The following is a 23627-nucleotide window of genomic DNA, read 5'->3' on the forward strand; positions in this document are numbered from 1 at the left end:
CTGTGTTAAGTAGGAAATTCATTTTTTATTTTATTTTTTTTTAGTAACAATAAAGTAAAAGATATTGGAAAAAAAGAAAATGAATTTGCTCTATAATAATTAGACAATAGAAAAAAATCGAAAATTCATTTCCTACATAACCTAGAAAACAGAAAAATGAATTTAAATGTTTTCAAAATTAAAATCGGTCTTTTGGTACTGGTGAATTTTTCTTCCGCTTTTTGGGACTTTCATAGCTGCATAGGAGTTGAAACATTTTGAATCGCAAAATATAGTGACATGTTACTGCGCGTAAGTACGCTATACGGATTTCCGAGAACCTTAGTTGTGACTTATACGGGCGATAAGAAATCAATTACATACCAATATTATAGCAGTAGAATAATAATGATACTTTGATGCTAATAAAATATTATTCAGTATAGATGTGTATTTTTTTTTGTGTGTATATCATGTTTTAGGGCAGTAAAAGTACTTCAATTTTACAAACTCAATGTGGTTTTTGGTAGCAAAGTGAATCTAGTTGGTACTTTTGGTGGTTAAAAGTAAAAATCGGGAACTCGCTCTGCTGTACAGACGTTCTTTAGGGTTGGGGTGGGTCTCGGTCCTAGAGTGTAATGCGGATGTGAATATAGACTCGTAAAAATTAAAAATTTAAACGCTCGCAAAAATTTTTTAATTGACTTACGCTCGATTTTTTTTATAATCATTGTAAGCAAAACTTATGGACAACAATATATTTCAACTTTATATATTGATTAAATTTTAATGAAAAAAATAAAATAAAAAGTGATATTAACTTACTATTAATATAGAACTATTGTAAAATTATTAGATTTTCAGTTTTCTTTAAAAATTCCGATACAGAAACTATAAAATGTAATGTGGTATTTATTGTGGTAACATTGTTATTTTTAAGCACTAAATAAATTGCCGCTTTTTAATGTAAATATTTTTCTAGTCTAAAAAATGTTATTGAAGCATACAATTAAAGTTGTTTCCTTTATTATTTAAAATTTTAATGATGTAAAATAAAAATATAGGTACAGCTATTTTTAAAATGCATACATACACTCAAATGAAAAACTTAATTATAAAAATATATTATAAAATATTTTTAATTAAATAAAAGAATTAAATAGTTAATTTTTAAATTATATTTAAAATTTAATAGATAGTGCCTAGTACCCATCGGCTTTAATAAAATAAAACATTTTATTATTAGATAGTTGCATTTATTTTAGTTCTAGTAATATATAATAAAAATTTAAAATTAAAAATTAGTTGCCGCCCTAAGCACAAGCTTATAGTGTATACTATGAAATACGGCACTGTGTACGTGCGTGCATCATAATTGCTTATACACAACGCCGCTCAACAACTTGATTATATTTATTATATTTACTTACTATATGTATAAATATAATATATAAGAATCATATTATTATTCTTATTATAATAATTATTTTTTGCTGATATATATGATGTATGAGTGTACTTTACCTGAACATTATGAAAAAAAATTTGTAAACTTAATTTTTTTTTTTTAAATTATTGATCGTAAACAATTTCAACAACGGCCATTTGTTTTGATCATTATGGTTTCAATAAATGTAATTAGTTAAATATGAGTAATTCTATACTACAATGATGATATTTATAATTTTTGGTCACATTTGTAGTGATAATAATTATAATATAATAAAATAATAATTCATGAATTTAAATCGATTTTTCTTCGTTATAAAATTATTATCTCAGAAAATCAGAAAAAAATATAATCGTCTACCGAAGTATTTACAGAGGATTTATCAAAAAATGAGACTTATCCAAACACTAATGAGTATAAATAGTAGCTAACGAACAAACATTGAACTTCATCAAGTTATTGAATAAAACAATTTGAACAAAGGCAATAGTCACGTTTTGTGTAACCTGAGTAGCTCCCAAATGATATCAATGCGCTGTAACTACGTAGTTGGATTAATAATAATATCTGATTTAAAAAAATAATCAATAGTCCTTTTTATTATATTTTATCATACAGTGATTAGAAAAATAAAGACAAAAAATGATTTAGGTATAAAATATATAAATACTCATTTATCACTTGAGTATTATTAGGTTATTTAAGAATTACAATATACACTATCGATATACAATCTTCTGTATAATAATAATAATAATAATTATAAAAATATGTTCAATGGGCGAATGAGACGAAAAAAAATGGATTACAGTTGAGATGCGTATGTACTTTTTCAAACGTGTAACTGCTGCAGTACGTTGGGACAAAAACCGTTTAGGTACAGATCATCGTCGACGGCCCTTGCGTAATAAAAACGAGCGCGTCCGGTCTGGGAGGCCGCGGTCATGTTCATTATCTTCACCGCGGCATCCGGCGCGAACGATTTGCCGTGGCGTAGCCTGTGATCCTGGGCGCATATCATCGCATCGTACACGAACGCGTGGCATGCGACCGGTGAGCTGATGGTCCGGTCGTCATACTCGACCGCGGGACCGGGAGCCCGGTACACTTGTCCGCGGATTGCCATCACGCCGGTGTCCAGCACGGTGCCGCCGAATTCCCAGAGCAGCGCCAACTGCACCGCGAACACCGCGAACCCAGGGCTGTTGCTAAGGTCCATGCCTCGGAACGGCGAACAATCCAGGCACAGTTCTAGACCCACGTGCACCACGTTCAACCGGTTGCCGACGTACGCGGCCTTCTGCAATTTGGCCAGACTCGACAACAATGGAACCTTATGGAAACAACCATGCATCGTGTTTAGAAATACATTTATTTGTAGTGCGATTAACCGCTAATCATTTATGATTTGATCTAGGGGTATAGCCCAATATGTTGGTATTCAATGCGACTCCAAAATGTTCATTGATATAGAATGTTTAATATTATTTTAAATAACTATTGTTTTGGATTCTAATAGTACATAACACATATATAGTACATATATAACACGAGATAAGCATATATTTGAAACAGTAGATAGTGATATAAGATAAAGATAATCTAATAAGAATAAAATAAAATAATAATAAAATAAGATTATTTATTACATTTTTATCTAAATTTTGATATATTTTTTTTTTTTCGTTTTTTCTTAGTAAATTCTCAATTCCTCCTATTGTATGGCACCGAACAAAATGTTTAATGGTCTGGTCAATATCTATCCAATTTACAAATTACAACCCACCTCACTTAAGAACGTACTTCAAGGATTGAGAATTTAGCCCCTCCCAGGAATGTTTAACCTATTTTAACATTTTTTACAGCATTTAGGTATTTAAACGTTTAAATAGTAATCCAAATATCTATATCTAGCATGGAACCACCCACCATCCTAAAAATATGGTCTGGTCACTTGAACTCCGAGTCGGCACCACTGTGTGTAGAGTCAAGAGGAAAATTATTAAAGTCAATACACGTTCAACCGCATGTTATGTTATTGATTTAATGAAAGATATTTAGTGTATTATAGCACTATAAACTCAATGTACTTACATTTTATGCGCTTTATATGTCAATATACGTATATATTGTTTATTCGTACAAGAAGTATTAATCGTGATGACTAACAACGAAGATAATAAAGTTCAATTTATAATAATGGTTTTATTTATTATAATATTAAAGGTTATTGAATGTGGATTTACCATTAAAAATTAAAAATGTTTACATTTTAAAAGAGATAATTAATTAATAAGAAAACCCACAATATTCTAATAATGAAAAAATTAATAATTTGTGGTAATGCAGAATATGGACATCTTTAAAGCAATTATTTCTGTATGCTCTTTGAATATGATTGTTATTATTATAATTAATAGAGTTTTATTCTATACAATTATAGATCTATTACATTAATTTAGTGCGAGCCTCATTTAAATCCATCAAACAGTTAACTGTTATCTTATAAATTGATTGCATCCCGTCGCTTGGTGACTGTTTTTCATATTTTAATTAATAATATTACATAATACTTTTCTTTATAAAATGCAGATATATTTATAAAACATTACATTCGTAAATATAATTACACAATAATAGTTTGCTCCATATTTTGTTTGATGTAAATTAACATTTTAAATTAATTAATTTTTTAAAAATCAAATAAAAATTGTTTAAACGAGTTATGTGTATGTACTAAATGTCTAACTACTACGTTTATTATTTATGAGCTTATAATTCCCGTGTATGTGTGTTATTGTGTACTAGTACATCATATTTCATAAATAAACGATAAATTATAAAATAAGGAACAATTAGTAATAAGCGATCGTGATTTACAATTTATAAATTATGAACTATTTCGAAAAAAAAAACGATTTTCATTGCTTTGTAAATTTATAACTAGTTCTGTTTTTAAAGCGGAAAACGGATGAGTCTTGTTTTTCTAAGATTAGTTAAGATTTACATGTTTAAAATGATTGCAAGTAAATGCTAATATTTAAATTGTGCCTAATTTTTTATTTTTTATGAATGTCACCTTGTAATTATAACTGATAAGGCTACAGAAGATGAAATAATAAAATAGTGGTCATACATAGTAATTCCTTTTATCATTTTATAGATAAAGTACTGAGCGTAATGCGTTACGAGCTTTATCACCTAAAAAAATATATTAAGTAAACAATTTTAATAGTATTGAAGTTAAAAGTTGAAAAGAATATTTTTAATAAACGTATAACATTATACTATATTTTTTATTTTTTTTCCTTAAACCTGTCGTGAAATTAACAATAAGACAGTATACCTAATCGAAGATGTATTCTGATTCAACACTTGATTTAATTTAAACCAACTGCTATTAATCATTGGACTGGCTATCTCTGACCTACAAGGCAATGAGTAAATAAAAACTGGACGTGTTTCACATTTTTATTTTTACTGTTGTAAAAATATATGAAATGGACCAAGGTACAAGGTTTTATGTAATGATGCATGTTTCGAAACGTGTTTAATATCAAATATCAATTATTTACTTATCAAAACTATTCATTCAATATTTGTTTGATTTTAAAACACCATGATTTTGTCTATAAAATAAATACGTGTTTTGCCTATGTGACTGTTAACAACATTTTATTAATTTTTTCAAAGTATTTATATTTGTTCGATTTTGATTAAGGAAACAAAAATGTAGAAACTATAGCAATTCTAGTTCTATTAAATCACATCAACAATATTTCAATATTAAGATAAGAATAACCTAATTTTAATTTAATTCAGGAAAATAATTACTACGATTTTTCATGTTAGCATGGTTGCTTTGGGCCCAGGGGCGAATTTAGAAAAGGTTTAGAAGGTCAGGTGACCCACAATTAATATTTGTTAACAAAATTAGCTTCTTGAAAACTTCTTATATTTTTTAAGTGTGCCGAATATAAGTTGAAGTTAAAACTAAACTGGCAAATTTCCCAGTTTACACCCCTCCCTTCAAATAATACCACTGGTTTAATTGTATGCTAAAATAAAACATCTCTTTACTAGACACCATGTAAGATACCATAAAATAAGACACATTTTTACAATGATAATTATGAATAAAATTAGAAAACAAATATATGATCATATTGTTTTTTTTGTTACAAGGAATACATTTATAATCTATTTTCAGCTCTAATAAGTGGTATCTTGAAATAGCCAGAACCACAGTTCTCTAACTGTAGATTCGCCCCTGTCTGGGCCCCTGTTTTAAGTATAAATCTCAAGGCCTCCAGCGCCCCCAGCCCCCGGTTATAATTAAGCCTATAAATATAGTAAATATTTAAAAATATTTTACTAACATTTTAAGTTAGACCACTTAAAACAAATGAGGATTATAAAGTGATTTGTTTGTAATAATAAAATAAATTCACCATTTAGTCCATAATTGATAATAAGTAAGCTCAAACTTAAATATGTGCAATACGGAAAATCAGAAAAAATAGCCACTGACTGTACTACTATACATTTAGTTTCATAGGATATATTTATTAGAAATATGATAAATATGTTTAGAAATGAAAAAATGCAAACAGTTAAAAGTTCAAATACTACTTATAAGTTATAATGAAAATGACCCAGTTCGAATTTTCTGGTTTCACAACTTAATTAAAATTTATTAAAATTTATTAAAATTAATGATAATGAATATTTATATTTTCGTTAATTGAAAACCAATTAAATTGATAAAATCAGTAAGAAAGTAAACTTGTTTTTGATTTATTTTCAATTTAGTTTATATACATCTTGTTAATAATACATTATTAAATCAATTTTAAACATTATTACCAATATTAAAGTTTTTGAATTTTCAGAAATTAAATCATTACCTCCGATGTACAATCACTTCATAATGAATTTAAATATTTAACTAAATGTTTTTAGCGTATTTTATGGGTTTTATTGTTTTAAATATATTAAATTATAAATATTAAATATATTTAATTATATATAAAATATAATAAATTTATTGTTGTATCCTAAACACGTTAACTACCTCGTACTTTTTTTCATACATTACCCAGGAGTCTATATATATCTCATATTTTTGTGTACATGACATAAATTGCCAAACTTGCTTTATAGCGTTTTTTAAAAATACAATAAAAAACTATACCAAAAACAAAAAAATACATTTTAAAAATGTTCTTTTCTTTATATTTTGGTTAACATACAAAAATATACCTATACAGATATATGAACAGCAATTTTGCTATGTACAATATAATGTACACATGGCAGTCAACGTGATACTGAAATCATCTATACGTTTTATGATAGATAAATATTTGATAGAAGTATTAAAATTTAAGACTTTAGTCGAAATGCATGTTTCGTGCGCATTGTTGTTTTTTTCAATGATAGTTTGAATTAAAACAGATACCTATTTATATTGCAATCAACAATATTTATCAATTATAAGATATTAACTTAATTATCCAGCTTTGTCGGTGAAAATAAATGCTTACCTTTATGTTAGGTTAGGTTAATAAAGGCAAATAAAAAAAATTATAATCGTGGTTTTGTAAAGCTCATTGTAAATTATACAATATTTGTTTGTCGATTTACATTGATTAAAACCTCATTAAAATAATATATCTTTAAGTAATTTTTTTTGTATAATAGTTATTTAGCTAGTATAATTTTGAAAGCAACAGCCATTGAATATAATTTGAAACAATACATCACCACAGCCGTAATATAAATTATTTTTTATAATTATCACCTTATAATAGGTTCAGTATACGTTGTCATTTTTTTTAAATTAACTTAAAAAAAAATTTGACATACCTAAATAACGAAGGTTATGCATGAAAGGGCTATCAGCTATAATGTATACAATCAAACTACTTACACGACGTATAACAATGCGTCGCCAAAAAACAAATACATTGTTTCAACCTAAAATGACATATTAATGGAAATAATTGGCGTGGGGCGAATTTTCGTACGTATGCTTAATATCAAACATAAGAAGAATACAATTTTATGATTATTTTTGAAAGATTTTTTGTTACTATTATAGTAAATTGTGGAGTTCGTAGGAAGTCGTAAAAAGCACTATTCCCCGATCAAAAAGTGTTTAAATATTACTCTGGAAAATAATGGTACATAAACAGTATACGATTTGAAATTATAGGTTAAAACCATATCACTACAGTATAGTTAGTATATTTGCCAACTTAGTAAACCACGTATACACAACACCAACTTTGGATTTCAGTACTACTCGCGAGATTATACTATGGTAGAAACTAATCAGGGATAGTGTAAAATACGAAAACAAAAGCTGTCGACTGGTCAATGTTGCAATCACGTGTACGCTTATTTTTTTCGGTTGCCAGCACTCGAACACCAGACGAAGAGCGAATTAGCGCGGCTATGCATCGATTTTTGCATATTGTATCTCAGTATCTATAAGGAGGACTTGAATAGAGGTTGGCGACTAAGAACCTTATTGATTTGTTAAAAAACTGTGTTGTACTCCTATTTGATGAGGCCACACTTTAATTCGTGGTAAAAAAAATGGCAAGTACGCCTTTTTTAAAATTTTTTTTTTTATAAGTAATAATCCGATCTGATTTTTTCAATTCGAGCACTGCCTATACGTGCAATGTGTGTAACATATGATTTCGATTAGAGTTGTCAGAAGCGGTTTCACTTACCGACCGTTCGTCGTCGCTCAACACGGGCCGTTCAGACCCGATACCTTGCACGATGAACACGTTGACGCGACTCCGGTTGCCGACAGCCCTCAACACGGACTCGAGCGAGCACATCAACAGCCGTGGTACGTGTGTCGTGCTGTTTGTGAACACGTAATGCACGTCGCCGGCGCCCGCGTCCGCCGCCGCCGTCGACAACGCAGCCCGGCACTCGGCGACCGCGTATTTCGGAGCGATCGGGTCGTTGGACGCCGAACACGACTCTCGCTTGGAAACTAGGTGCAGCGCGGACGCCGCCCCGGGTTCGGTGTTTTCGGCTACCGGGGACACGGACGTACCGAACCCGACCACCACGTAAGTGACCGTGACCAGAAACAACACGAATACCGCGGTCGCGAAGGTCCACGTGAACATCGCTGTCAATTGGTCCGGTAGCTCGGACATGATCTTCTGCGCGCCCTTGTTCATCTCGGCCATGTGACACACGGAATCGTCGTCACCGACCGGCGAGTGCTGGCACTTTCGGCAGCCCTTCATCCGTGAAAAAGGATCGCACGCCTTGGTATACTTATATTATTCTGCGCGCAACGACGGGCTTATAGGGGTGTGTGTGTGTTGATGGCCGGGACACCCAGTGGAAACGTCCTAAGGTAATTACATTTACCACCTCTAAAACATAAAAAGTTAGAACATTGTTTATTTATTTTAAAATACAACAATTAAACGTAAATATGTATATATCATATGTAAGAATTTTGGATGAAACTTCAAAGAAATGCGATTTGAGTTTAAATTTGAATACTGGATTTGGACGAGAAAAATTATTTTTTTAAATGTTTGTTATTTTCTACGATATTCCTAGTAGGTTAAAATGTAATCGCACTTATGAAAAATGTATAGCAATCAGTTTGACTTTTATTATTTATAGTAATAAATATTTCAAAATTGAACTAATTTAATATTCGAATTTTTAGAGTTGTATAACTCTATTCTAATACAATGTTAATAGTTAAATGTTTATAAATATTTTGTGAAAGTTATTTGGTACTAATAATAATAATAATAAATATAACGTATTTATATTTATGAAAAATATATTTTTTGTGTATACAATCTGTAAACATTTTTTTTTTTACAATACGTTTGTATAAGTAGTGGTGAATCTAGTGACGCGGAAATAAGCAGTTAAAATAGCCTTCAACTGATGACATTTTGTACAGTGATTAAATATTATTTGTTAGCGCAAAAGGTCACGATACCACGTTCATTTTAGATACCTTCTGGAATCTCGTGGAATATTAGTATTGAAGAATTCGGAGATCAGGAGATTTCTATGGTGTTATATGTTAATATTAATAATTTAGCGTTTTATAATATGATTTAATTACGTTTTGCTCTATGCGATAAAGAGGTAAAAATAAATAAAATTGTATACAATTTTATTATTAATGATTTTCACCTACATTATAGGTACATTTGTGTAGTACCATTGATTTTAGAATAAACACATAAACGGTGATATAGGAAGATTTGGTGACTACAATTTTTTTCCACAACATAGATCATTATAGTATTTACCATGAACATTTTCTATTGTTATTGATACTTAAAATATATTGCATCGCGCACCGTGGTTGCATAAAATCTTATCTTCATTGTATCTTCATTGGTTATTACTTTGTTTCTAAAACATTTAATTTAATAAGATTGTCGTGACTTTTATAGATAAACTTAAAGTGATTTTGAAAATAAGTCTGACTGTTTATTATTCAATTAATTAAGTTATTACTAGGGATGATTGTATGCGATTAACAAATTATTATGCTAATTATTTCAAATATTATTTGAACTATGCCTTGGAAAAGCAACATAAGTGGTAGTACTATGTTAAGATATTATGTTTAATATTATCATAGATGTATATTATTATATACTGTGAGGGTGCCAAAATGTTTAATCCAGAAGTGGCCTACAAGTGGTCATGACAATTAATTTTTAAGAAATTCTATTTATAAATTTATCGTTCGTTAACTACTAAACATATACCATATACACATTCAATAATGAAATACACGAAAAGATTCTTTATTTAAATATTATACGTAATTGAATGATAAAGATAAAGTAACAATATTAAAATTATTCAAATGCCAATACATTATTAATTGAAATAAGATGAGTAAGTAAAATGTGCAAGGACATAAAATGCAGCATATGGCTGCTGCTTCTGAATCTTTTTGTGAGCTTTGCTTCTGTAAAAATATGGCTCCAAATTAAATATTTTAACAATCATTAGTTAAGAATTCTTTTAAATTCTTAAAAAAAAATTCTTTTATGTTTTTTTTACTTTATTATTTTAGGTCTAACTACAGAGAAATTTACAGGTCATCATTATTATCACCATTTTTTATAACAGTTGGATACCATGCAATACAAATATACCTACAATATACAAATAATACATGCATAATTGTTATTATACATACGTATTTATTTTTTATTTATTTGTAATTAATATTTTGATTGAAAACTTCAAAACTTGTGAACTTTTTTTAGTTACCACTGAGGTAGGTTTAATGTATAGTTCTAGGTTCTCTACTGCATATAAAACTAATAAAATAAAAATTAAAACTACTGAAAATAACTTACGTAATAAAAATTGAACATATAGTCTTGGAATATACGTTGAAACAGTAATTTTTTTTTTTTTAAACTGAGTGTGCTGCAATACGTAGATACAAAATAAACGCACAGACAACATCCGAGTATAATTATGAAATAAGCTATAAGTAAATTAGAAAATATTATACTCTATACCACGTATGATTTAGTACTACAAATAACACCTATACTAATAATATGAATTTATGCGAGTAAACAATATTTTCTGGTTGTTGTGTTCATCCAAAAAATGTAAATGTTTACAATTTCCGCGTGAAGTTCCAACAAAACAAAAGCAACCCATCCTATACGAATGCAAATAAAATCGAGACTGTTTCAATTTATGGCATTTAAATTATTTATATTCAATTGTTTGGATATTCTATTTTATCTGGTTATGCGAAATTATAGTTGTAAATTAAAAACTGAAAAAATGTCAAAACATTATAAATTTTTTTAGGTACATTCACGAACAAAATATATATATATGCTGATTGTATCTATTTTATGTACGATTTCACATTAACAAAATGTAGATGTATAATATTTTATTTTTATTCGAGTGTGTTTTATACATATTGCGTCTTTTAAATTCTAAATCGATTTTTACATTTTATTTCTATGATTATTTTATAGGTACTTAAATGTTTATTAACATATTTATTTTTGGATTCTATATGTTCAAAGAATTAAATTTAAATCAGGAATCACATACTATTATTGAAAAATATTGACGACCGAATAATGCTCTTATTTTTGAAAATGTTATGTTTTAAAGTTTATTATTAATCTTTTAAAGTTATAAGAAAATAACTATAATAATTTTTGTTAATAAAATAGATCATTTTATCGTTCTTTTACAATTGTTTTTTTTATGATACCATTTTAAAATATTTTAGAAAATACCTACTTAAAAAAATCACAATACTTATTTCAAACGTTGCCATTTTTTTTAGTATACATAAATGTAGTTATTAATTTAGAAAGTCCAATGTATAATTTATATAAAAGTAATATATCCGTTTGGAATCTATAATGTCATTCGTGAAGATCAGATTTATTAAAATCATTAATAATTATAACTACAATTGACTAATAAATTAAAAATGTAGTTGTGTTGAAATATTCCTAAATTCCTTGATTCCCAAAAGTGTGATCTATTTTTATCAATTTTTAATCAAAATATCAAAAATATAGGTTAAATGAGATAAATATTTTATTTAATCTACTTAGTGTTATGGCATCTTATGTACTTGACTCTGCGAAGTTTATAGATCAAAGTAATTTAATAATATAATCTCTGGTACATTTCTGAGAACTTTTAAATGCTAAATATGAAATAATATATTGTATATGATTATAACAATGATAATTTGTATATATTTATACGTAAAATTATATTAGTGTTTTAACAATATATGAAATATTTTATCATAGTACAAATCTAATAAATTCCATTGTTTATACCTATTAGTTATAAAATAATTAATAGTTCACGGTTCACAAGATCATATCGAACAGAAATTTGTGTAAAGTGCAATGTGCAAGTGCATCTATACCCAAAATTAATTTACGTTTCGCTTTGTAAATGGACAACATGTACCTATGTAATATATTTTATACATATTTTAATTAAATAAGTAACGGGTCAAATTATTTTTACATGCATAACTTAAGTATATGTTGATCTTTGTTCTTTATATAAGTTGCATAATGCCAATGTCAATGGTTTATCAAATTAAAAATGATTCATCGTTTCTATAGGTGAACATCATTATCGCTTAAATTCTAATTTTAATACTGTAGAAAATCTGAAGAAATATATTTTTCAAAAGCCGTAAATGCAGTATATAATGAATAAATTAACTGGTTTTAGAATATACTATAAACATTATATATACGTTTAAAGTTATTATAAATTACACAATATGAAAAAATTAACAGATTAGATTAAAGTTAAACTTTAAATTATGATAGTTAATAAACAATTTTTTTTTAAATATAACTTTAAAGTTTAATGATGTATAATCTATTCAGAAAAATAATGACTTGTATTTATAAATAAAAGTTGTAATGTGCCATTTGAAAACCAAAATTCATATCAAATATCAACCATAAGTACTAAGGTGAATTCTTCATTAAATTATTGGAATATAATAATAATAATAATAATAATAATAATAATAATAATAATATATATAATAAATATAATAGTGGTAATGTAACAAAATCGACACTTAAATAATAACTGAAAAGCAACATCTAGGTTAATAATAGGTTAATTTGGTTAATATAAGCATATATTAAAAAAAATATTGCTTAATATTATTTCTTCGTAATTTTATTTTTTTGTCGATTTTTGTAGTAATTTAGAAAATCAATTGGAAGTATAAAAACTTTTTTAGTATTTTCATGTTTCAGTCAATTTCTAACCTTTTAATATGTTACAAGAAACTATTCATATAATTTTGTGCTTTATCAGATTGTTTGCAGGACAAAGATGCTGCCATTAATTATAAATACTAATAATAGTATGCAATCAATGATGCTACATAATTATTTTTTCACAAAAATTCAAGATAATAGTTTTGATACGTGCTCCATAAGTTTTTAAATTGTATTTTCTTTTTTACTTTATACTTAGGCCATAAAGTATTTTTCATATTTTCGAAAGCATTTCAAAAGTTTCAAAATTATCAAAAAAATTTAGAAAACATTATGCTACAAAATTTATCGTTTATATTATTATAGAAAGCACTATTTTAGTGGATGATAACGTAGTATTATCATAGCCGTTATTTATAATAATATTTTAAAAACATGTGAATTTCGACTGTTCTTGTATAATGTCCCTCGGGATGTAGTTCAAATGGAATGAACGTGAGAGAAAACCGCACAGTGTTTTTTAGATTTACAGTGCAACGCTTGCAGGCCCAATTTAAAGCACGTGTTGTCCACGAAAGTGCTGTTGACCGTTTTAGAAGTGGTAGTGTTGGATCTAGAAAAGGGGAGCAAGTTGGTATGCTTGCCCCAGTTCGCTGTTGGTGTAAGGGAACTCTTTAGTTTATGAAAAATAAAAAACGTCATTGACGTATCCCGTACTTTCATCTAAGTAAGGGTGCTGAATTTTAATAAGCCCTGAGCGTTATATTTCCAAAATCCGGCTCTGAGAAGTTAATCTTGCGTCCACCTACACTTCACGCTGGTGTGTATACAGGTACATTACACTCAGGCATGTTCCAGTACCCGGGTCTCAGGTAACGCTTATCGTATGTTACTGCGACACGTTCACCGAACGTTATCGATGTTCGGAAGGCCGCCGCTGACGTGCAGGTGTGATCGTCGAACCGTTTTATCGGAATCCCAGTTATCGGCGGAACTTTTGCGGTCGATTCGCCCCCGCCATTGCCGCGCGGTGGAGTACTACTAATCAAGCGATCGCAGTTCACTACTCAGTACTCTACCGACCGGCCGGTGATCACGACTACGCGGTACAACCATCTGTATCCAGTGTAACCCAACGGCTATTCTGACACTAACCTACTGGTAAAACGTTAATTTTCACTCCTGTCATCTTGCACATCACCGACGCGAGCGTTCGACTTTCTATACGTCACGATCGCCACGATCGTCACAACAAAATGGTCAGCAAACCCAAAGTGGAGAAGCGCAAGCAAATCAGCGTCAAGTCCATCGCGGACGTCGAGGACGTGGTGGCCATGAAGAAGACGTTCAATCGGCACCTGCACTTCACGCTGGTCAAGGACAGGAACGTGGCCACCATCCGGGATTATTACTACGCGCTGGCGTACTCAGTCCGGGACAGCCTGGTCTCCCGGTGGATCCGGACACAGCAGTACCAATACGCGTTGAACCCAAAGGTAAGTTCCTCGTCGAGCACCGGTTCATCATAATGCACATGTGCTTTTTTGATCCAACATTCAATAATTCACATCCCTGGGCTAACGTCGATAAAACGTTTAGTATACGAATAAAAAGGGTTTATTGGTGAAAAATCAAAAACCGTTTTTTTAATTTTTTTATTAGAAATAAATAAGATAAATTCACTAGTTGACGAACAAAATTTTACGAACACATATTGTGACTGCATTTCGAGCGTTAACTCACTAGATCCGTTGAATACATTATATTATTAAATTATTATAAATTAAGTATTTAAATGTATGGTTCTATAGTTAATCATAATATCTCTTGTACATTTTTAAATATTATGAAAAATTATTTACGATATCCAAAATGAATATCTTAACTGTCTATGCTCTTTATAGAAAATAGATAAAAGCATAGCAATACATTTTAAATACTTAGAGTTCTTTTCTCAATAGTCCATCGGATTATTTACATTGTTAAGAATTGATAATAATTACTGGTTGTTTATTATTGAATTTACCTACTCTAATTTATTGTAAATAATGAAAGCTAAAAACTAGTCTTTTTTTCCATTAAACTTTGAATAATATAATTCAGGAGTCACCGAAAATTGTTTATACCGTTTTATACATTACTAAATTATTTCCGTAGTCTAAACGTATAAAAATATTATAAAATATATTAAAAACGTAAAAAGCATCTAAAGTTATGCAATTGTCAAATTTCCAATGTGGACTGCGGTTCTTTAGTTGGTAATCTCTGATATAATCAGTTTAACTTACAAATTAATGGAGATATCGAAATAAATCAAAAACGTTTTGGTCCAACGTTGATGCTAATTTAGAGCTTGGAAGTTGGTATGTTAAAAATGGTACGCGCTTATAGCCTGATGACATTTATACTTTGGAAAGGAAAAAAAAATTAATGGAATGCTAAGAAATTCAATAATTCTTCATAATAATAACGAAGGAAAATTATTTTCATATTAAATAGCCGATTAATTATTATTTTCGGTGGATTTCATATCGGTCGAATATTGGGCAGTTTTTACGATTATTGAGTAAAAACAAAGTAATAAAATAAATGTATTACCGAGCTTAACTATAATCATTTTATAGTTCTAAATATGTTATATTATCTCGTAATTCGCCGACATACAGTATTATTATTTTGCTTGAATTTATGTCTTTTAGATTTTTTTTTTTATGCAAAAAGCTTGGTATTTTTATTTTTAGTTTATAAAATACTAAATACATTTTTATAACTTAACTCAGAATCTTAAATTCTATGGTGCCATACCTACATACATATACAGTATCTGACACTAAAATATCGAACAAAATAAAATAACATTTTATTTTTAGAAACTTAACTGAATCGAAAATCCGGTGAATTGCACTTAATTACATTGAGATAAATGTATGTATAATATGTATTATAACTCTTGTATTTTAAAATTTTAAAACAAAAAATAGGAATTTCACAGTTTTTTGTATGGTATTTATCTCGGGATTTATATTATTTAATAACAATATAACTATCAAATTGCCAGCTACAACTATCGGTGAAAATTTAAAAATTGTTTCTATAAAAAAAAAAAAAAAATCACTCATTTTTGATGTACTATTTCGTTTCAAAGATTTTATTTTAAATGGGTTCGCTGAGTTTCTTGTTTTCTTATGTAGGCAAATAATTTATCAGTGGGGTAATTTTGAAGGGAGATCTTTCAAATATACCACACAACAAGTTATTAATTTTTTTTTAATATTTGAAATAATTGTCTACAATCAATTATTTTCATCTGTATATATGAAAAGCAACAATTTTGTTCCTTGTTAAAACTTGTATAGCGAAAAATAAAGCAAATAAATTTACATGAAAGCTATATACTATATTAGATTATATATCATACGTATAATATAATAAATATACTCGCGTATAAACATATTATGTATATTTTTATATACATATTATATATATATATATATAATATTATTTATATACATAATATTAATCTAATCAATAAATTAAAATAAAATATTTCAACAATAATACTTACAGGATAATATTGACTACAAAATGTACTATAATCTGTTTAATAACCACTGTACGCGAAAATTTGTTTCAAAAGTATTCTACAATATAAGGTACTTAATTTTTACACTGTCGTAAAAAAACTTAAGTGTCACAACTCATACATAACTGCCAGACTATTGTTTCAGTTACTCATAAATTCTTCCAAATAAAACTGCTATAGTTTGTATTACGTGCGCTATCTTTATTTCACTTGGTTACTTTGATTTATCTAAAACTACCGTATTTTTTTTTTAATATGAACAAAAATAATCAGGGTCTTTACTAATACATTAGTAAATTATATAAATTCTTAGGTATTATGCTGCTTACAAAGAAACTAAAAATATGTTAATCTATGTTGGTACATCTGATACAAAATTAAATATACGAACACTATATCATTGGAAGTATAAAACAAAAATATAGTGTTTTTTGATTGTCTATTAGATACGATTACATTTAGTATCTAAATTATGTATTATACGTATCGGATTACCATAAAATTATTACTTTAGGCGGTATATATTTTTAAATATTACCATGGAGTTCATAAAACATTATATATAATGTATATTGTATGTAATGTATATTATAAACTACAATATACATTAAATGTAGTTATGTTAATAGTCATGTGTCTATAAGACCCAAAAGTAAAAAATGAACTAGAAATTATAAGATTAAAGTCAAAGTAATTCTTATAACTTATAGACTAGTACATTTTTTCTAGACAAAAGTTTTCTAGAAGAAGTCTAATTTAGTTGCGAGGTAAATAAAATAAAATAAATCTATTGACAGTGAAACTTAGATTATCAATACAATTTCTACTTACAATTTTGGCGATATTTTAAAATAAGTTATGCGTTATTGTCTAATTTTATTCTTAAATTCAAAAAGCTATCGAGGCAGGGTATCATAAGTAATTAACCTGCTATTTTTCTTTATAGTGAGTACATATTTTAATAAAGCATAATGCAAGTTTTTTAAAATTCATATTTCTTCTTAGCATGAAGTAGTTGTCGCAAAAATGTAAATCCATAGATGGCTGTTATACTTGAAGTTTGGGGAACACTGGGTTACTATAATGAATATTTTTTTGTATTTTTATGTACGTGGCGACCCGTTCACTATCATCATTTTGATTATTGTTAAATTTATCGACACGACTGTGTAGCGACTGTTCCAATCTTTACTTCCGCGGTAACGGTCTAGCTCTGTTTTGTTCCTTCTATCACCACTTCCTAGTTCGCTGTACACCGTCGCATCGCGTACTTTTATATTTTAATATTTTATTAGCGATTATTTTCTTTTTAATTTATATTATTATTAATAAAATAAACACCCTGTTCGTTTAGTTCGTTTCTGTTTTAACTTTTTTCGACATATCATTACTTAAAAATGATATCTGACCAAATGTTAAACGATCAAAATGAGAACAGAGTAGATATTTAGATATTATATTTTAAACTACATTCTAACAACCAAAAAAATAATTAATTTTTTTATCAGTTTCATCGACGCATTATTTGATTACGTATTATTAATACAATATGTACAAAAAAAAAAACTAATATTGTAACCAACAGTTGTCTATTATTAGTGTTTTGAACATGTGGATACCAATTTTATATCAAACGTTTATATCATATTGATGTTTAACTTTCTTTTCAAATATTTTCATACTAAATTTGATTAACTAGGCTAATAGCTACTCTGGTATATTAGTTCGCGGTAATTACATTTAAACAATACAATAATTCGTTTAAAATTAAAAAAGTAGGTACTATAACATTTGTAACACAGTGTTTTTTCATTATTTCTATTATATTTTCTGTGTAACATGTTAAATGAAAGATCAATGTTTTGTTAATTTATCACAGTATGTAAAGATAGCTTAAAATTAATACGCAATCTTTTGTTTAATATAGAAATGGGTAAAATATATTCAAGAATTCACGTATTTTCTTCTTTGATAATTTAGTTTCTAAACTTCTTTCTTTGCATTTATTCTCATGATTGAGTTTTTATTATACCTAATTATTAGTAATTAAATTTTTTTATTGCATAAAAGTAATAGACAAAATAAATAGGCAAATTTTAAAAGTTAAAGTTTCTTATTTCTAAAGGTAAAATAAACTCTAGTCAGTATAATGTTTAAAAATCTAAATTAAAAGAATTTAAATATATATAAAACGTATAATACACTTTTATTTATATGAACCTTACATAAAATACTAATATCATTTAGAGTTATGGGTATTCTTGTCTATATTTAAGTTGTTTCAAGATTTGATTATAATATTGTTGATATTTTAATGTAGATATATAGATTTTATGGATTAATGGCCATTGGGTTGTTGTATACGATATACTTCATTATAAGTAGTTCGGGTAATATTATCACTGAAACCTTATAATATGGAGTTTTGATAAGTTTAATTTATTGTAAGTAATTTTGTCTTTAAAATATATCCAAAAAAGCTAAAAATCTTATGAAAGGTAAAAATAAATATTTAAAGGAATTTTGGTTACAACTAAAGAACAAAATTGGTTTCATGGTACTTATAAGTTGAAAATTTAACTCGACGATTAACTATTTTCATTTTTTTAATATATGTAAATTATAAATCTTTTATCATAGAACTATTTTCCAGTATAACATATTTCTGTATTTCATTGGTGGTTCATAGGTAATTAATGATCAAGAATAATATTTTTATTTTTGTACTGAAAAATCAACTAAACCAATACAATATTTTCAATTATTCAAACATAAATTTTACAAGTTTAATACACTCAACTACGATTATAGTATAAGAACAATCCAATGGCACAACACTAATATTATCTTGAGTTCAATTTATCAATCAAATTCTAATATTGTATAAGTAAATTTAGCGAATAATAAATAAAAATCGGGTTTTCACAAAACATGTAACTACGGAACAACAAAATTTTAATATATCTTTACCATTATATATAAATTGCTGACAATATTTTCAAACTATTAATAAAAAATTTAATTAAAATTAAAAATTATTAAATGATTAATACTCATAAATTAATATATAAATAAACAAATATCTTATAGAAATAAATAAGTGAAAGCTTAGCCTGGAATATTATTATATTTGTATCGTGCGACCGGCTTCGAATTAAAAATGTATCATCCAGTACATAAAATCGTGACAGAATATGAAAAAATTTAAATCACAAACAATGTAATCTAATAATAACGATTCCTAGCTAGGTTAAGTTCAAATATATTCATTGATACTTCTGTCTTTCTGTATTTTCTTTGTGCGTTGAAATATCGTTTTAATATTGTTGTTATAATTAAAGTAACTAAAATATCAGTAGATCAGATAAAAGGTCTCAACATTATTTAAGAAAACAATAATAAAAAAATTCGAACAAATTTGAAATAATAGTTTAGTTGGGTTAAAATAGTACTTTGACTTTTAACCTTGGTGAAGGTGGTTTTAAATATAAACATTAGAATGTAGTGTCTGGCAACAATGTAAAGGATTTTTTACGTATAATTTTACTACGGTAATATCCGGAACATAATCCTTCCGTATTTATTTATAGTCTCAGTTTTTAAATTTTTTTCTATTGATTTTGTATACCTAAATTTATTAAAATATCAACATATATTTTATAATTTCATTTAAAATCTCATATTATAACACCTAAGATCATAAATATTCTTAGAAATATTTTTTTAATTTGTGAAAGTTTTATCTTGAACGACCATATTTTTTATTTTGCAGAATTTTTTTTCTATTTCAATTATACTACGACTCTATTCTCACTAATGATATCACTCTGTATCAATACCTCGTAACTTGACTTGAAAGTAAGTTAAAACTAAAAGTCAAATTATTAAGCATGGTTAAAAATATTTGTCTCTTAAATACCCATCGTAGTAGGAGCGTCTTTTCAACTTTTGAAAGGGTGGGGCAACTGTTTAAATTTACTGACTTCATAATATTTAAAAAATTATGGTTACCTATATATTTAAATATTTAATATATATGGACCAAAGACTGTCAATAAAATATTTTTTCGGAACAAAACGTGTAAGGATTATTAATGAATAATGATGTCATGATGATAAATAAAGAACATGGAACGTTTCAATTTACCCAATTAAATAATAACATTAAAGGTAGTAAAACATTAATTTATTTACTTATCCTATAGACTGTAAGTTCCTTATCAATAGACTTAATCGAATAATAATATAAATCTAATTAAATAAATACTTATAATTTTATTATTTGTATATTTAATACTACACAGAACTTATTTATAAAAAAAATTAAATTGTATCTCAAATATATTGTACCATAGTTTGAGGTGAATAGGAACGATTTTAACGGTTTTTTATAGCTTATGAGCTCAACTTTTATGGTATTGATATTATGAAAACTGTTTTATAAAGATCACATATATAGAAATATATAATATACCAAAAATAAAGTTTATAAGGTTCGCGTAATAACGATTGTCATAAACCGGGAAGGAGCCAATGTTTCCTAACTTTTAATAAACCATGAACATGTATTTAAAAGATAATATTATCTGATTTCTAAGTACAAAATAGTAAATAAAAATTTACTATTTACTGATTTTAGCATTTGATTATAGGACAAAGAATTGCCGACTTTTTAAAATTGTTTAGAATGGGGCATTTTCCATAGTCTGCCCCCCTCCCAATTGACGCGCCTGCATCGTAGTTACTTAACAATTTATTTACCAACTTGGTTGTTTATACATTAGAAGTTATATATTTTTAGCTTAAACAAAGCAAATTATTTAATTATCTTACTCGTAAATGGCTGTATTACATGTAATATTTTGGTGAATACCACTGTAATTAATTTAATTGGACTGATAGTACCAATAAATTCAGATAGTTTCAGTTTTTCATATACTAAAATATTCTCGTATATTGACACAGTCATCTCGAGCGTATCAGTTTTATCAACAAATGATTTTCGAACGCGATTGATCTATTAACGTAAAAAAAAAAATTATGAGATGATCGATAGCATCTACTTGACGAGAAAACATTATTTTTTTTTATTTAAAAAGCCTGTAGGTACTTATTTTATACACTTTAAAGAAATTAAATTAAATCAAGTTTGCTACACACTGTATTTTACTACTTCAAATGACTAAAGTAAAAGCTATACCGTTTCTAATTAGGTACGAAAATTAAAAAGAAATTATTTGAATTTATTATTTCACATGTTAAACTTATTTCCCGTATAATTTAAATTAAGCTTGCATAATTTATAAGGATCAAAGATATTAATTAGTAATTACTATATTAAATTACAATATTGTACATTTATTTTAGTATTATAAGAATTTCAAAAATTTGAATTACTCAAAATTACTACGTCCCACTTGATTATTTATCAACTTTTTTATATGGCTATAATAATATCAGTAGGATAATATATGCTAATGTATTAATTCATGTTAGTGTAAAACCTATTTTGCAGCAGTAGGCTCTTGGAAACTATTGTTCAATTCGAGTAGGACTAATCGATAATGTAGGAGAGTAAGCCCATGAAGCTAAATGATAAATGTGAGTTATAGAAGATGTGCGAACCTATCGAAAAATGTGTGCCTATCTGTAGTAATCATTAAAATGTGAGGATGATATCTTGTGTTGATATAATACCAACATTTTTATGGAGGGTTTTGGTTGAAATTACGTAATGTAATCAAACTGTAACACTATCACTGGATGGGTATTAAATAAATGACCTGGTTTCAAATTGTTTTTATTAAAACGCTGGAACATAAAACCTAGTGTTATTTTTATTTTTTAATAGCAGTTTGTTTATTGCACTGAACGTCGTAATATAAATTCAGCGTGCACTTGTGGTATATATGCATGGTAAAATTGTACATTTGATAAATATAGATCGCCGCTCTCGTTTCTAATAAAATATTATATTGTGTACTATACGTGTCCCTTACCTTCATACTGTTTTCGTTAACCTTCTGTCAAATAGTTTACGTACTAGAGGAAAATGGCCGTACAACATCATATAATATCAGTAAACCGGCAATCTTCGATCAATTTATTTTTCCGTATGAACAACGAGAACAGTTCAACTGTGTACTGAAATAACGATATGGACAATTTTATATTTCGCACTTCATTCGTCAACACTGTCACTAATCCGGAATTGGCCAAGAGTGAATATTTTCGTCGCGTTTAAATGGCGCGGCCGCGACGAGATTAGTGAACGTGTACCGCCGACTCAGTTATTGTCACTCTCGCGTCAGTTGTAGCATCAGCGGTCGTCGGGTGCAATTAATTTACTTCTGCAGTTTAAATATTCTTGTCTTCGTATATTAATCAGTTCCACTACCATTTTTATCCAAAGTCGTTTGCGCGCGTGTTATTATACTGCCCCTCCCTGTACGCGACCGTGTGTGCAACACGATTACATCCACCATGCCACTGGCGAACATCGAACAACTTCGCCGACAAATCAGCGTGGCATCCATCGCTGGCTTGGAGGATGTGACATCGATGAAAAAGTCCTTTAACCGGCACCTACACTTTACACTCGTCAAGGACAGGAACGTGGCTACTGCTAGGGACTACTTTTTTGCGCTCTCTTACATGGTCAGGGACAATTTGACTTCCAGATGGATTCGCACCCAACAGCACTATTACGACAACGATCCTAAGGTCAGGTCGATAATACACACGATTCCGTGAATAGTATACGATGAATTTGTTTTCTTTTTTCTCTTTTCATCTTCTACCTATGACTAAGTGCGGGTTATACAGC

At 28.0% G+C, this 23627-nt stretch overlaps 2 protein-coding genes across 7 annotated transcripts in view; one reads left to right on the top strand and one right to left on the bottom strand.

Annotated features, from left to right (window-relative positions):
* Positions 1 to 2034: 2034 nt before the first annotated feature.
* LOC112684401 lies at positions 2035 to 23016 on the bottom strand. 4 transcript variants are annotated; one of them, XM_025555918.1, is made up of 4 exons: positions 10822 to 10953; positions 9751 to 9856; positions 8173 to 8841; positions 2035 to 2762 (listed from the first exon to the last, which is right to left on the bottom strand). In XM_025555918.1, exons 3-4 carry the CDS (start codon positions 8707 to 8709, stop codon positions 2262 to 2264), a joined length of 1038 nt encoding a protein of 345 aa, XP_025411703.1. In that variant the 5' UTR covers positions 8710 to 8841; positions 9751 to 9856; positions 10822 to 10953; the 3' UTR covers positions 2035 to 2261. The 4 variants fall into 4 exon arrangements, with proteins under 4 accessions (XP_025411703.1, XP_025411702.1, XP_025411700.1 ...); XM_025555917.1 differs by lacking the exons at positions 9751 to 9856; positions 10822 to 10953 and adding an exon at positions 22801 to 23016; XM_025555915.1 differs by lacking the exons at positions 9751 to 9856; positions 10822 to 10953 and adding an exon at positions 16784 to 16950.
* The window catches only part of LOC112684398 (glycogen phosphorylase), a 30232-nt gene continuing 20879 nt past the window's right edge, over positions 14275 to 23627 (top strand). Inside the window, exons 1-2 of one of the 3 annotated variants that reach the window (XM_025555909.1) lie at positions 14275 to 14671; positions 23482 to 23524. In XM_025555909.1, coding sequence (XP_025411694.1) covers positions 14475 to 14671; positions 23482 to 23524 — 240 coding nt within the window. In that variant the 5' untranslated portion in view covers positions 14275 to 14474. Of the gene's footprint in view, positions 14715 to 23127; positions 23525 to 23627 lie in introns of those variants that run through there. The other 2 variants (XM_025555908.1, XM_025555907.1) reach the window with 2 other exon arrangements.

The sequence above is a fragment of the Sipha flava genome, unplaced genomic scaffold, assembly GCF_003268045.1.
Source record: "Sipha flava isolate LNK unplaced genomic scaffold, YSA_version1 249_pilon_pilon, whole genome shotgun sequence".
Classification (NCBI taxonomy): domain Eukaryota; kingdom Metazoa; phylum Arthropoda; class Insecta; order Hemiptera; family Aphididae; genus Sipha; species Sipha flava.